We start from the raw sequence: 15156 nt of genomic DNA, 5'->3' as shown, positions 1-15156 counted from the left end.
ATTTGTGTAGTCAATCCCGGCACGTGACTCTAACGAGATATCGCGAGAAGTCGGACATCGCAGGTAAGTCAATGATACAACATTTATTCGATCATTTTGCAATGAAAAAACACTTTTATCGAATATTTTATTGCACAAAACTTTCGCCATATTCATCTTTGGTTTATTCCGGAGTGTATGACACATTTCGCGTGTGCAGCTAACCCGCACACTTGTCAGACAGGGTGACGTTTTCTTCGTCCCCTACACGGTGGGATATTCCAGGTCATTCCAAAATGTTTTCCTATCGTTCAAAATGGGACAACCCGACTGAACGTATCGCGGGGTGAAAATGGTCAATTGAAGTGGCACGGCTGGCCACATTTGCGTCTAGGAACTAATTTTTGCCGACTTATCCAGAAAACAATTAAAACGTGGTATTCTGTAACCGAATTAACTATTATCATAATTTATATTCTGTCGAGGAATGCTGGACAAAATGGTGGTTTGTGATATGCAATATGGCCGCCCACCCCTTCTGCGTTGTTCAGTCGCCCTGACGAAACCAGTGGTGGGGGTGATCATGGGTCATTCCAATTTTGGCCTGGCCCTTAGGCTTCATTCGACATTCGCACAAAACAAAAAGCTAATCTACTGGCTATGATAATAATAACCAATTATATCAAAATCATATCTTTTAGCTGCAGTTACTTATGACGTTACTGTATTTAGAAATAAGATTACATAATAAGTGTTAGACCGAATATTTATTGATGTAATATCTCTTTGACAGTGTCATTTAGAACGCATCTTTTTAACAGGTGCTTGAAGTTCTGACTATAAATATATAATAATCACAATTAATATAAAAATACTGTAAATTATTACTAACGTTAGATTAATATAAAATTTATAATTAAATCTATTATAAATTAACTGATTGCTTTTAGTCTATGAGCTATAAACAAATCAGAAGAATTACCGTAACATGTTTTTAAGTGCAGAAAATCCTTAATTTAACAATAGTCTTTATAACTGAAAATCTCACAAAAAGTCAGACTCATACATATTCAATTAATATATGTACTGTATAAAATAAACTTATAAATGTATATAAATATATCTGTTGCTGATGCTTTATATTTTGTGTAATAATTTTGCGGAACATAATATGTGTAACTTTATTATTGCCTCCTGGTATTTTTCAATTTATACAATTTTATTGTACATGTGTAATCAAACAAAACAAAATAAATAAACCATTAAAAATCATTTCAAACTATTTTGTTATAGCTACTGTTCAGAATGTTAAAGATATGCTCCATCGCCAACAGGGCATAAATGGCATTCATCATTAGAACAATAATTGGTGTTTAATCTTGAATATATATATGTCTAATTAACACAAAAAATAATATTAGATAATTTATTTTGCCTTCGGTGCATGCGCAATCAGTACTTCATTCCATATATATAGGATAGTGCCACAGATTTTTTTCGCGATGCACTTAATTATTTTTTTGATATTTTCAACTTGAAGTAAAATAAGAAGCTCAAACTTTTCAATGTTGGTAATGGTGTAAAGTAAGTAACTTTTGTAACTGAAGAAAATATTTAATCGTCTGCTCCTGTTTTTGAAAGTGAAAAATACCAATTGTCAGCGGTGGAGCAATGCTGCATCTTTAATTATACACTCCCAGAACATTTATATTTTATCTATAATATAGAAATGAAAAACTTACTAAATACTTATCAAATTTAACCTATAGTTATTTGTATGAATATGCACTTATCACTTCCTTATTACAGGCCGTTCCTTGTGTGTGATACCTAGGAGATCGACAAAACTGAAAATGTTGTTTTGTCCTAAAACAAAATGACCATTACATTGCTATCATTCTGACCTTGACTTCTGCGTGACCTTCAAGAATGGAGGGTGAGAACCACTCCAATAGGAATGATGTTTGGACACCGCCCGAGTCGACACAGGGACCACGTTATCCACAGGAAGTGGGTGTGGCCTTCACCTCCGGAGCAGTGTCGTATGCAGCATCAGTATCCTCGGCGTATGCCTCCTCATCGGCTACATCAACAAGAGTGTCTGCTCCAAATTACTCCCGCCTTCAATATGGAGCACCCTACTCGCAGAGCAGGTTTGATGAATTAATTTTCTTTATTTGCTGAAAATACTGTACCAAGATTCTTCACTTTAATCCACCCCTCAAATACTGGTTTAAAAAATATATTATTTAATTTATATTGATTTGATTTACTTTAATATACAATCAAACCTTGTTAACACACTCTCTGACTCATATTTAATCACATAATGGCCATGAGTACCCTATTGAGCTTGCAAAATGTTAAGTTGGCAGTGCCAACTCACCCTAGGAAACCACAATGTTCAAATTAAACTCCACTATATATACTCCGTTTATCAGACTGCAACCATGTGTAGACTGATTATGTGGGTATTAAACTGACAATGATGCCAACAAAATATTGACTTCCAGTTTCTCAAATAATTTCAAGTGTTTTATATATATATATATATATATATATTACCATGTTCGACAACTTACATATAGTCTTCTTGTAATGATATTATTGAAACTTTTATGTTGTGTACATATGATAATTTCAACTATGAAAGTTCATGCTTGAAGGCAATGAATGTATCTTTAATTACTTATAATCAATAATGGATTTTGATTGTGATCATATAATCAATCAATGGTTTTGAAATTTTGTGTTTACTCCACAGGGTACAGTTCCCAGAGACTTACATTTCAGCATCGGATCCCCAATCATACCAGGCACCCCAGTCTTCTTACGAGCGCATCTCACCAGTGAATGAATATCGGGAATCAAGAGAGGTGCCTACAGGAAGTGATCCTATATCGTCGTACTCAGGGATGCAGGCAGAGGTTTCTGGGATGCTGGCAGCGCCATCTGTTGACAGCAGCACACTTGGTCCAGTAAGCTATTTTTTTCTGGGAAATTGAATGCTTAATTTTGCTTCTACTGCAAAACTTATTGTTATATTTAGACAAAAGCAAGATCTACCTCTGGATCTGATACCATATATCCACAGTATTCTTCTGAAGTTTGGAATATCTGTATTCATGTCTTTGTGAATATATAGTGTAATCAACACACAACCAATATTACTTAGATCAGCTGTAAGTAACAGGAAAATTCAGTACATTGTATATGTGAGAAAAATTTAGATTTGATATGTATCAGTATGTAACTGAAATGGTATTCAATTTAAATTCAACTGATCCCAATTTCACAAAACTTAAATCAGTTTTGCTAAATCTGTCCTATGCTATCATTTAATTACTTGACTTGAAATCCAAATGTGCAGCGTTTGAAAAGTTTTTCTTTCTGTTAAAGGGCTATGTTTCTCATGTGGTTATGAATTCTGACCATCAGCGAGTGATGACAGTACAGAGAGTTATCTCCCCTGTTGATTGTACAGTCAGCCAATCGGCAATCAATATGGCTAACGCAGACCAGCAGCATCAGCAGCAGACCCACACCATTCTGGCACCAGTAAGTCACCACTTTACACAGGCATCAGCTCAATCCTTTTGTCAACGCACAAAAATTGAAACTGCAATACTTAGCTTCAACATTCATTGTTTATTTGAGGTATTAGTACAGCCATATGTTATAAAATGTTCAGGTTGAATTGTTGTGATATTAACATCATCATTCAGTCACTTTTACATTTTCCAGGTGACCAGCGTCCCCCGCTATCCTGTAGGTCATGTGACCTCCATGTCCTCCTATTCTCACAGTGAGGCTGTGTCGAGTACAGGAGGTGCTTCGCTCATTTCTCACGGCCACAATGGTCACCTGGTAGAGAGGGAACAAGACAATGGTATCTCCTCTATCACCGGGCCGGCAACACAGGAGCGCCGCATGGTACCTTCTTCCACACGAAAGGTAGCAATGCACACCTAATATCAAATTAATATATGTAATGGATATTTAAAGCTAGGCTTTTAATTATTTCAAAATACTTGAATTGGTTAATCAGTTATATTACTCATTTAATGGATCACAAACTTTGTGTACACTTTTTATATAAAACCATGAATTCATCTGCGAAATTTTTAAGAAATGTGTAGCTAAACATCTACCTGATTGTAAAGTCTTATTCAAATCATTGACGATTAATAAGAAAATACCTTTTTTAGAGCGATGGTCATTCACAAAGTGGCATAATGGTAATATTATAAAGTAAATTGTCAAAAAAACTCAAAGTAAAACCAATATTTGTTATTTTACTAGCAGACTACACATGAAACAATTAGTGGGGAACCGGATACTACACAGGATGATGGAGAGGAGTTTCAAGGTAGGACGATAGCCTCTAGGGCAGACGATAAAAAATAGCATAAACCTTGTACTGGTGCCACCTCAAATAACAGTTAATGGAGTGTTTGCTATGAAGTATTATCTGAAAATGATAAATTTTCTTGATTTTGATTTTCTGAAGAAGGGGAGATAATCCTCATTAAAGTGAATAGTCGGGCAAAGAAAACCAGTCTCAATGTGTTCATTGGCCTTCCAAAAGTTCTCACATATTAATACGACGGTCAAGTTCTGCCTACGTTTCCCAGTTCTGACCATTGAAATAAAGAAAAGTTGAAAGCATTGAAAGCGAGGCTGCGTGGAAATGTAACCAGGGACATAGTCAGCGGGGAGGACGTTTTAGGATTCCTGTACTTTAAATTAATTTCTACGTACGCAGACAGATTTTGACGAGAAAGTTTATTTTTCTATTCCATAAGAAATTATACTGGATACATTCACACCATTTTTACCGACTTTAGCCATCCTTGCCCAACTGTTCACTTTAAGGTGCTTTCAGACCCCAGTTTCATCAGCATTCTATAACTCAAATGATTCTTGAATTACATACTTCAAAGTTTTCATAGAAATGCAAGGCAGAAGTTAAGCAGTTAAGTTTCTTAACTTCTCTAGCTTTCCTGGTGAATTTTAAGTTTAAAAATATTTCCTTAAAATTAACAAATGTTGATGAACGTCAGCCCAAGAGTTGGGGTATCTATTTCTTACAGACATTTCTAGTATTATTTGGTATTATCTGATGCTGACATCGCTGCAAATATATATTATCATGTCAAACTAATTAGTAAGTTAAAGTGACTTTGTTTTATTTATGATTTTTTAATGTTATTTGTTCACAAAAAGGTTGTGTAAAACTTGTGTTAAACCCTGCTTTTAATAATTTGATTTACAAAAGCTTGTGTAAAATTTGCGTTACATTCTGTTTTGAATTCCTATAGACCAATTGTTCAATACCATTGATATATTACAATGACACTATTGTGTAACCTTTGACCTTGTGACAGCTGTAAGGAACTACATGGTGGACGCGTCTCCCAATCTGGATGATGCAGAACTTCACTCAACCATGAACCAGACCCATCATCCAAGTTCTGACCTCATGGATCACAACCATCAAATCAACTCCTCCCACTTGTCTAGTAACCTACACCATCCCATGGCCAGGATGGACAGTGTCCAGGATAGACCTGTAGTGGACAGCTCTGGCATAGGTAAATATTCACCGTATTTGACACAATAAGCGCCCATGTCCCTTTTTGAGGCCTCAATTTCAATTATCCACACATAAACAAAGACCAAAACTATATAAAACTGTATCGATTTGCAATAATTTCGTCTTATTAGCACCTTTTCATTTTTTAATTTTTCAAACACCCTGGGCGCTTATTGGGTTGAATACGGTACAGGTAAATGAGTAAATGTTGATCACACTTCTCCTATAGCTTAAGGTTAATCTATTATTTTTTTAAATGCTTCCTAGGTTCCTTGATTCTGTTTATTCACTCAATGTGAAATAAAAAAAAAATCATTGTCACTTGATAAATCTTCATAACGATGTTTGCCAGAAACAAATAAATCTACATCAACCTTAAAACTTTATTTGGACTCTACCAGTGTTTCAGATACCAGTAAATTAAGTCGTGATATTTCAACCAAGTTTATATTTTTTAAAGCATAAGGGAACATAATACAAAGACGTTTTTGTGCACTGTAGTACAGAGAGGGTAAAACAAAAATTTTCCTTATCTAGGAAATAACAAAACTGTTATTTATATAACGGTATCTTTTTTGGCAGCATCCTCATCTATTGTGGAAGGAGCCTCCAGCATGATGAGTGTTGCTACGCTCCAGCGACTCGGAACATCACTTGTGCCAAACATTGACCCTGACAAAGATATGTCTGAACTGGAAATCATGCCAACACCAAGTAGTTCTCAGATACAGGTACAATTATATCCCTTTACAGGGCAAGAAACTTATTTTGAAAACCACTTGCCCGAATTTGAGATATTGGCCTAATTTAACCCAAAACAGGATAATTAACATTAAAACCGGGCAAGTTTACACCAATTTTCACTTACCCAGGAGCATATTTTACTGGTCTCTGGCCATTGGGCCCGGAATATTTCTTGCCCTGCTTTATGATACTCTCCACACTGAAGTTAGTTGCCAAGGCCCGTGATTTGGTTACCAAATAAAATGTCATGATGGATATGAATGATTTTTGTATGGAGCATTGATAATTTTGTTTGTTTTTGAAGGATGACAGGTATAATATATTTTAACATATTTTCAATAATCATATGTTGTACAAATGAAGGGTAGCTGTGTGTATTAGTTAGCCATTTGCGTAAAGTGCTAGTTTAAATCTTGCCTCCTTTTGTTGATCCGTTTTTCAGATACAGATTTACCAATGGTTACCTAGTATCTCTTACTTTGATCTCTTTGTATTTTTCCTTTCATTGAAGGCTTACTTTCCTTGTATATTCACCAATTTTGTAGTTCTCTGATACCGGTACAATTACACCGGTACAATTATCTCACTTAAAAAAACCTAACTTGAATATAATTTTTGTTTTTGAAGTAATTTAAATCCTAAAGATTTATCATTGTTTCAGGTTAGAAAATCATCTCGGATAGCAGAACTGGAAAATGAAACGACACATTGGCACAATCGACCAACCTACAACCCAAAGCCTTACAACCCTAACAGTTTATGTAAGTCAAATGCAAATCCTAACATTACTTAAAAAAGAAAGCTCACTTTTAGTATGATGTTATTTCTATATTATTATAGTAATCACAGTCTTTGCTCTTGCGAGTAGGTATTGATTGATGTATTTCACTAGTTATTTATTGGTTAAAACTCAGTGATTTATTGCTAACATTAATTGTTTCCTTCTTATAAAATAGTAGCATCACAATATATACCTGCTGTCAACAGCAGACACTCTGAAGAAAGTATAAAAAATGATGTAAATAAACTGTGAATTTATGATACAGGGTGTGAGGAGTGTATGACGACATATGAACCATCATGCCCTGTACATCGACTACAAGTTGTACCAGACAAGGTAGTTCTGTCGCGAGCTTGGGCCAGTCTGCCGCCAATGTTACAGATATTCAGACTTAATGAAGTCAGCCAGTATCCCCCAGGTAAAGATTTTATTGTAACTATGATTTTACATCATCTGTCTTATGAGACTTCAGATATACTGGAATTGTTTAACCCAAATTGGCTTTTGATATTCTTACAGCATATAAATTGTTAATGCCAGGTGACCACACTAAATCTTTATACCTTTTCCTGACAGATCAACCTCATGTTGGAGTATTTGCAAAGCGTCCACTAGCCAAGCTTACTCAGTTTGGACCCTACATTGGAGAATTAGTCTCTAACAGGGAGAATCTGGGCTCTGTTCGATTTCCTCTATTAGTAAGTATATATTATGTGAGCTTATTATCATTATAATTATAATTATAACAGTCAGTATCAAAAGGTTTTACAGTAAGCGGATTCTAGAATACCTTGGGAAGTGATGTAAATCTAATAATGCATAATTAGTTAGCATTGTTGTTTGAAATCAATTTTTTTAAAAGAAATTGTTGCTGATTTCCGAAAAAATTAAATCTATAGAAAATCAAGACGTGTAGAAAAATTTTGACCATAACGGTAGTTAAGATGTACTAAAACTGTAGAATAATGTAGACCTATGTTGCAGCTGGAGAAGGCAGGTGGAGACATTGTGTATTTTGAGACAAGTGACGAGAATAAATGCAACTGGATGATGTTTGTGAGACCAGCAGAGAGTTATGCCGAACAAAACATGGTAGCTTATCAGTATGGACAGGACATCTACTTTTCTGTTACCAAAAACATAGAGGCTCGGGGAGAACTTAAGGTGAGTCATGTATCAATTTGATAAAGATGTTGCAGTGGAATATTTTTTTCTTGCAGGTGCTGCTCCAGGCTAATATGAGGTAATACTGACGACAAGTTACAATAACATCCTAACAAAATATTATGTCAGGCAATAGGAATAGCCTGTCTTGCAATAATGTCATAATTTCCAAAAAGTTACACTTAGCAATTATGTTATAATTTTCAAAAAGTTATGATTTTATGTTTAAACTGCTAATATGTTTCACAATTATTGCATTGCATTTAATTTTTGTTTGTTGATATTGAAAAAGCTTGAACAACCTAGCATAGTTTGATATATTACTATCTTCTTCAGATTTCATTTAGTTTCTTTCTCAGTTGTGCAGCTGTACCAGTGTTTCTTTAAACTTGATAATTAGACAGAGTTGTGTCCCCTTCTTTTATCATCCCACTATAAACATTTAACTTATTTGAATTATAATGTTATTATATTCCTGTTGTGAGCCCCAATTTTCTGTTTGTTTATTCACAGGTGTGGTATGCTTCACACTATGCAGAACGATTTGGACTACAAACACTCGAGATCACAGATCAGGACTTAGAAAGTAAGTCAGTCTTTTATCATCTTAATTAAATGACATGACATCTATAAAACATAACCATATAGGACTCGCCTAGACAAGTCCTGGACTCTGATTTTCCTGTGAGACTCACCAAAATTTTGAGAACCCTCTATATTTCTTTGTATTAGACTCATCAAAATTTGAAAATTCTAGACTCGCCTTAAAAAATCCTACATAAATTGCAGTCATATACATATCAAAATGAAGAAAGTGTATTTATTGAAAATCCAATCATGACTCTTAAACATGATTAGATGTAGATTATTGTACATGAAGACAGGCAACCATAATGTATTCAGGAAACTCCTATCAGTATAAACATTGCCTGTATAACAATTAATGCAGACTTTATCATGATTGATAATGTCTCTTTTATTCATTGTAGCCCTGGACCAACAGGAATACAAGTTTCAGTGCTATGAATGCTCCAAGCGGTTTAAGACGTCACTGACCCTTCAGCGTCACATCATAGTTTCACATGAATCAGTAGGGATAGCGGAGGAATCTGTAGAGCCGAGCAGCTCAGAAACGCCAAAAGGGAAATCTTATGCCTCTTTTTCACAGGGCTACCTCAAAAGAAGAGGACGACCTCCCAAAAAGGTAATTTATGAGGATATTTATTACTATGATAGGCATAGTGCAACCTGTCACCAGGACTTCTTATGAAGTACATTTGTTTTGACCAATTTACGGGCCACTGCATTTTTGATTTCCATGTATTTTCAAAACTTTCACTATGATATCCAGTGTTCAAAACCCCAGTTTATCAGTGTTATTGAAATCCAGCAATTTTATCAATATTGATCATTTTAGCGGTCATGGCAGCCATGTTGTATTTCACAGGGGAAAAAAATTAAAGCTCTTATGTATTGTCTTCTATCAGTTATTACCATGTGCAGTTTCAAAATAATCAGCCGAGTTTTCTTAAAGGAAATCTCGGAAATTAATTGCTGGCTGAAGGATGTTTATGGCATTGTCGTAAATTTCTTCTTCCCCTCCTCCCCAAACATTTTCAGTGAAGAAGGACATGTATTGTTTTTTTTTTAATTACAGGACCTGGACACGACTGGTTACATGTGGAAAAAGAAATCTACAAGCATCTACTTAAACAAGTAAGTTATCTTCTTTAGATGCTCATCAATTGACATAAATTCTTAACAAAATCTTGAAAAAAAAAATTATTACAATATTCCCTTATTCATAAACATCTATGTTAATACAATACGCAAATACAGATACCTAATGTATAGCTATTGCTGTTTGATCTGACTATGAATTATTTGAGATGTACCTTTTGCAGGACTCTGAAGAAGTATCAGCGGAGACACGACCCAGATGCCATTCGACGTACCATTCAGTCACTGTATCGTAAAAAAGGTAAAGAATCTGGTGGGCAGGAATGGGTATGTGTCCATTGTGACCTAACCTTTGACAACTCCAACCTCCTGAATCTTCACACACTCACCCACGCAGCTGAAGATGTGGGCTTGGATGAGGTCAGAAAGTTTGCTTACGGTGCCACTGATACCAGTGCTGTATCGGATGGTGTTATATTTGATGATAATGTCGTCAGTATCGACTCTAGTACACTTGCATGTCCTGTATGTCATGCACAGTTTGTAGAGCAGAGAGCATTGATTGAACATGCAGCGGAACATGGTACTACCAAACGCAGAGAACGGCCACATAAATGTGAGCAGTGCTGGAAGGCTTTCCACACACAGGAAACACTGCAGCGTCATATGCTGTGTCATGGAGATGATGAATCTAAGCCACTCCGGTGTGATGTTTGTTTAAAACGCTTCATGAACAATTCGGCGCTCTCCTGCCACTTAAAGACTCACAGTGACAAGAAGTATTACGAGTGCCCGATCTGTCACCAGGGCTTTGATCACACTGCTACAATGAAGGAACATGTCATAGAGCATGCCCAAGATGGAATGTACTCATGTCCAGAATGCCAGAAGCAGTTTTCCGATTTCATATCGCTCCGCAAACACATCAGGGGCTTCCACACTAACAAGGAATTCCCCTGTCCCCATTGTGACAAAGTTTTCCCACGCCCTGACAAACTAAAACTTCATATGCTCCGTCACTCAAGCCACCGTGAGTTTATGTGCGAGACATGTGGTCGGCAGTTTAAGAGGAAAGACAAACTGAAAGAACACATTAGACGTATGCATTCATTGGAGCGTGAAGTGAAATTGGCAGGAAAGAATAAGTCCTCCAGGAAGAAATTTATCCCAAAAGTTTCACCTTCAGATTATCACCGGTTTATTTACAAGTGCCATACATGTATGCACGGATTTAAACGTCGGGGCATGCTGGTGAATCACTTGGCAAAGCGTCATCCAGATGTCAAGCCTGAGACGGTGCCAGAGCTGAACTTGCCTATTTTAAAAACACAGAAAGATTACTATTGTCAGTATTGTGAGAAGGTGTACAAGTCAAGTTCAAAACGTAAAGCTCACATCATCAAGAACCATCCAGGAGCAGATCTTCCAATGAGCAGCAGGAAGAAGGCCATGGTTCCTGAGCTACCAGGATTGCCAAATCCTACCTATTCTCAGACAGTTGGTAGCATCACAACGATGCCACATTCATGTGAGTTTTGTCACAAACAGTACGCCAGTAAAGCGAAGCTTACTCAGCATCAGAGGAAGAAGCATCCGTTTGCTGTCCCTCCTTTGCCTCCAAAGACCAATAAAGATGGCCAGCCGGTCCAGACCGATCAACAGCAGCCTACCCAGGATGGAATGATCACTCAGGTCGTGAGGTACGATCAGGATACAGTGATAGCCATACAGCCACATCCTGGCCAGGATGGCCAGCCTGCTGACCTTTTGACCCAGGCTATGAGTGAGCTTACCCAATCCCTCCAGCAGGAGTACCGTCAGATGGGTGAGATTCAGCTCCAGCGAGTTGGTCCTGGCACACCTACAATGGTTACAGTACAAACTACACCACTACAGCACTCCACCATAGAGCTAAGCCATTTAAGTCAGGCCCTACCGCAAGGCCTCACGCTTGCCGGCCCCATACAGATGGCTGTTGCCACACAGAACCTCCCTGCCGCTCCATCTGAAAATGAAATCCCAGCAGCCCAAGTACTTACGTCCCAAACTGTGACAGTTTCGCAACAGCAACAGCAACAACAGCAACAACAGTCACAACAGGTCATTAATGCACCACAGACTATTGTGGTCAGTGGAGCACAGGGACAGACCATCCCGGTCTCCTTAGCAACCGGATTTATACAGAGAGCGTGGAATAATTTCAGTTAATATAGCTAAGTGCTTAAAATGCTTTCAGACCATCAAGATCTATTTGATATTCATAAAAGAGAAAATACTCACATAAACTACAAATTATGATGTTCTTAAGCATCATCAAGAATTTTGCATGTAGAAAGCTTTGCATAAATGTACAAATTATTCTTGAATTGATATTGTAGTTTAAATTGTTCGCTAGAGTGAGTAAAATATCAGGAAGCAATATTACTTCTGTGTTGATAATGCAACCAAAAATAGAGTAACCTATCTTTCTGTGTCGGGTTTCTGCTAAAAGCTGTTGACAATAAAATGAACTAGCATTAATCCCAGAACATTTGTCTGGAGTGTGTATGTGTGTGTTCATTATATGACTTGGGGTTATTTATTAAGGGAGGTAGTACAAATGTTCAATGTGATGCAAGGTGGGATGGATTTATATTACCATGAAAGATTAATTGATAAAGCATCGTTACATATATTTATTATTTAGAATATGCTTATACTATTTGTTATGGAAATTAAATAAAATATTACAAAAGGGTTTCTTTCGACAAGGAAGCTAAGTAGAACAGGGATGATCCTAATATGATAGGATGGATGACAATATCAATTTGTATAGAAGGGTGATAACCTTTGGATAGATTTAATGATAGCATGTTGTCGGCTCTATTCGTGGGAATATTTTCATTATTTTCCAGACATTTGATCCGCGAAACATAGTGAAGTGATTGAATTGTAATAGTACGTCCTAGACGCCAGATCGCTAAAAAAAAGAATCGACATTTTTTTCGTTCTTTCCCAAATAAATAACCGTCTATATCCATCTAATGGAGGTCAAACAGGGAGAAAACCGCTAATCCTGCTCCGGACCCCACATTAATCAGTGGCATTTTCCCTTTGAAATATATTTAGAACATTGAACAGAAAAAAAAAGAAAAACAGGTGACATATGTACTTACAACGTATCCATAATTACCATCATGATCACTGTAGATGGTATTTAGTTTTCACCGTTATTTAAGTTTCATATTTTTATTTCTATCAAAAAGTAAATATACTTCGTTAAAAAAGTAAATATACTTCGTTACTATTTGTGTTCCTTTGACAGATTGTATTTGTTTATTTAAGGTATTTTTTTATTTGCGTGTTTATCTTTGTGGTATCACACTAAAATCATCATTTTTAATAAGTACATCTATCACCGTGTTGCTGTGCGTGTCTTATCATTGAAAATGTAATAGAAACACGAGTTCAATCACTTTTGGGAAATGTATGTGCCTGGTGTATAATGTACTGATACAATGTACTTTAAATAGTATTTTTTTGTTTTCATATTAAATACAGCTTTCTGATTGGGCAATACTGTTTTGCACACCACTATGAAAAAAGTCTGAGAATGGCCTGAAACTCCGACGTTATCGTGAATTCACAATTAATAGAGCCTTTGGCGTTACGTATTGATTTGGAAAAAGAATCCCTTGAAAAATTACTAGAATAGTACATTTAAAGTGAATAGTCGGGTAAAGAAAACCAGTCTAAATGCGTTCATTGGCCTTCCAAAAGTTCTCGCATATTAATACGACGGTCAAGTTCTGCTTTAGTTAGTTTCCCAGTTCTGACCATTAAAGTAAAGAAAAGTTGAAAGCATTGAAAGCGAGGCTGCGTGGAAATGTAACCACGGACATAGTGAGCCGGGAGGACGTTTTAGAATTCCTATACTTTAAATTAATTTCTTCGTACGCAGACAGATTTTGACGAGAGATTTTATTTTTCCATTTCATAAGAAATTATACTGGATACATTCACACCATTTTTACCGACTTTAGCCATCCTTGCCCGACTGCTCACTTTAAACATATTTTATTTTATCAAAGAAATTTCAAAATTAATGATAACAATTGATGTCACTTTTTCTTAATTTCACCGGGTTATGAAAAAAAATATGTTTTCAAACTTTTGTGAGAATCTGCATTTTTTTCATACTCCGTAGAAATTAAGAAATGGCAACACCAATGCTTAAATACAATAGTATTTAATTTAGAACATCGTATCTATAAAATATATTTATAACATAACTATTTACTTTACCAGATAATTTAATTTAATTATTTTTATGCTTATCAAATAAAAAAAAAAATGTTAATTTTGTGTTCCGTTTGCACGCATCGTGTTTGTATATAGATATGCAACAAATTCTGTTTTGTGAATTATACTGAAATAATATACCTGTTTACATGTTTGTAGTTCGAATTCGGATACATATGATGTATACGAATTTTATGTTCCTGAATTTGTTGAAACTTGTGCTATCATCAAGAAAGTTGTTCTTTTCATTAAAAGCTGTTTCAGTGAGACGGAAGGTTCGGTATCACAACTGTAAAAAGCTATTTAGCACTAAATAGCTAGTGTAATTGTGTTTGGTCATTTGTTAACTCTTACTTTTTCGTGCAAATTTAACAACCATAGCAATGCTGCCAATGCAGCGTGTGCAATTTCATTGCTTGACATTTATAGCAGGTCTAATAAAACTAATAGTCATTATCGGAACATTAAAAACATTTACTCTTTTGGGGAGTAAATAACTCCTATTCAATTTTATGAAATTATTTCATAGTGCTCAGTCTCATTTCCCATTTTTCGTGCGAACCCCAACGGGGTAAGTAATCCATACCAACTTGCACAGATGATGTAGTCGATTGCGGTTAATTTAATGTCGATGTTTATTGATAATTTATTTTTCTAAAACCCAAAATGAGATATGCATATGATTTGTTGATGAACCACTGCAGTTTACGTTCCCATATTTTGTTTATGTGTAGGCATTTCAGATTCCATACGAGTAGATGTGGATATACTGTATATGGCTGAACAATTAGTGATAATTAGATTAAGATTTTGATAGCGTTTCGTTAAATATGATATATTTTGAAACTAATTTTATTGTTCATAAGCCTGTGAACTGTTAATTGTATAATCACTTTGTGTTGCTATTTTGAAATTAATTTTATTGTTCTAG

General features: G+C 35.8%; 1 protein-coding gene across 3 annotated transcripts; it reads left to right on the top strand.

The window, feature by feature from the left end:
- Window positions 1-31: 31 nt before the first annotated feature.
- LOC138317399 (PR domain zinc finger protein 10-like) lies at window positions 32-12916 on the top strand. Of its 3 annotated transcripts, none has more exons than XM_069259035.1 (16): window positions 32-63; window positions 1789-2132; window positions 2744-2957; window positions 3379-3537; window positions 3724-3933; window positions 4285-4348; window positions 5367-5573; window positions 6158-6306; window positions 6981-7080; window positions 7366-7518; window positions 7677-7798; window positions 8085-8264; window positions 8778-8850; window positions 9254-9468; window positions 9922-9980; window positions 10169-12916. In XM_069259035.1, exons 2-16 carry the CDS (start codon window positions 1909-1911, stop codon window positions 12150-12152), a joined length of 4113 nt encoding a protein of 1370 aa, XP_069115136.1. In that variant the 5' UTR covers window positions 32-63; window positions 1789-1908; the 3' UTR covers window positions 12153-12916. The 3 variants fall into 3 exon arrangements, with proteins under 3 accessions (XP_069115136.1, XP_069115134.1, XP_069115135.1); XM_069259033.1 differs by having other exon boundaries at window positions 4282-4348; XM_069259034.1 differs by lacking the exon at window positions 32-63 and having other exon boundaries at window positions 1202-2132; window positions 4282-4348.
- Window positions 12917-15156: the final 2240 nt, after the last annotated feature.

Source organism: Argopecten irradians, chromosome 3 (genome assembly GCF_041381155.1).
Source record: "Argopecten irradians isolate NY chromosome 3, Ai_NY, whole genome shotgun sequence".
Taxonomy (NCBI): domain Eukaryota; kingdom Metazoa; phylum Mollusca; class Bivalvia; order Pectinida; family Pectinidae; genus Argopecten; species Argopecten irradians.
The sequence above is the reverse complement of the archived record's forward strand: the minus strand, read 5'-3'. Positions and strand labels throughout refer to the sequence as shown.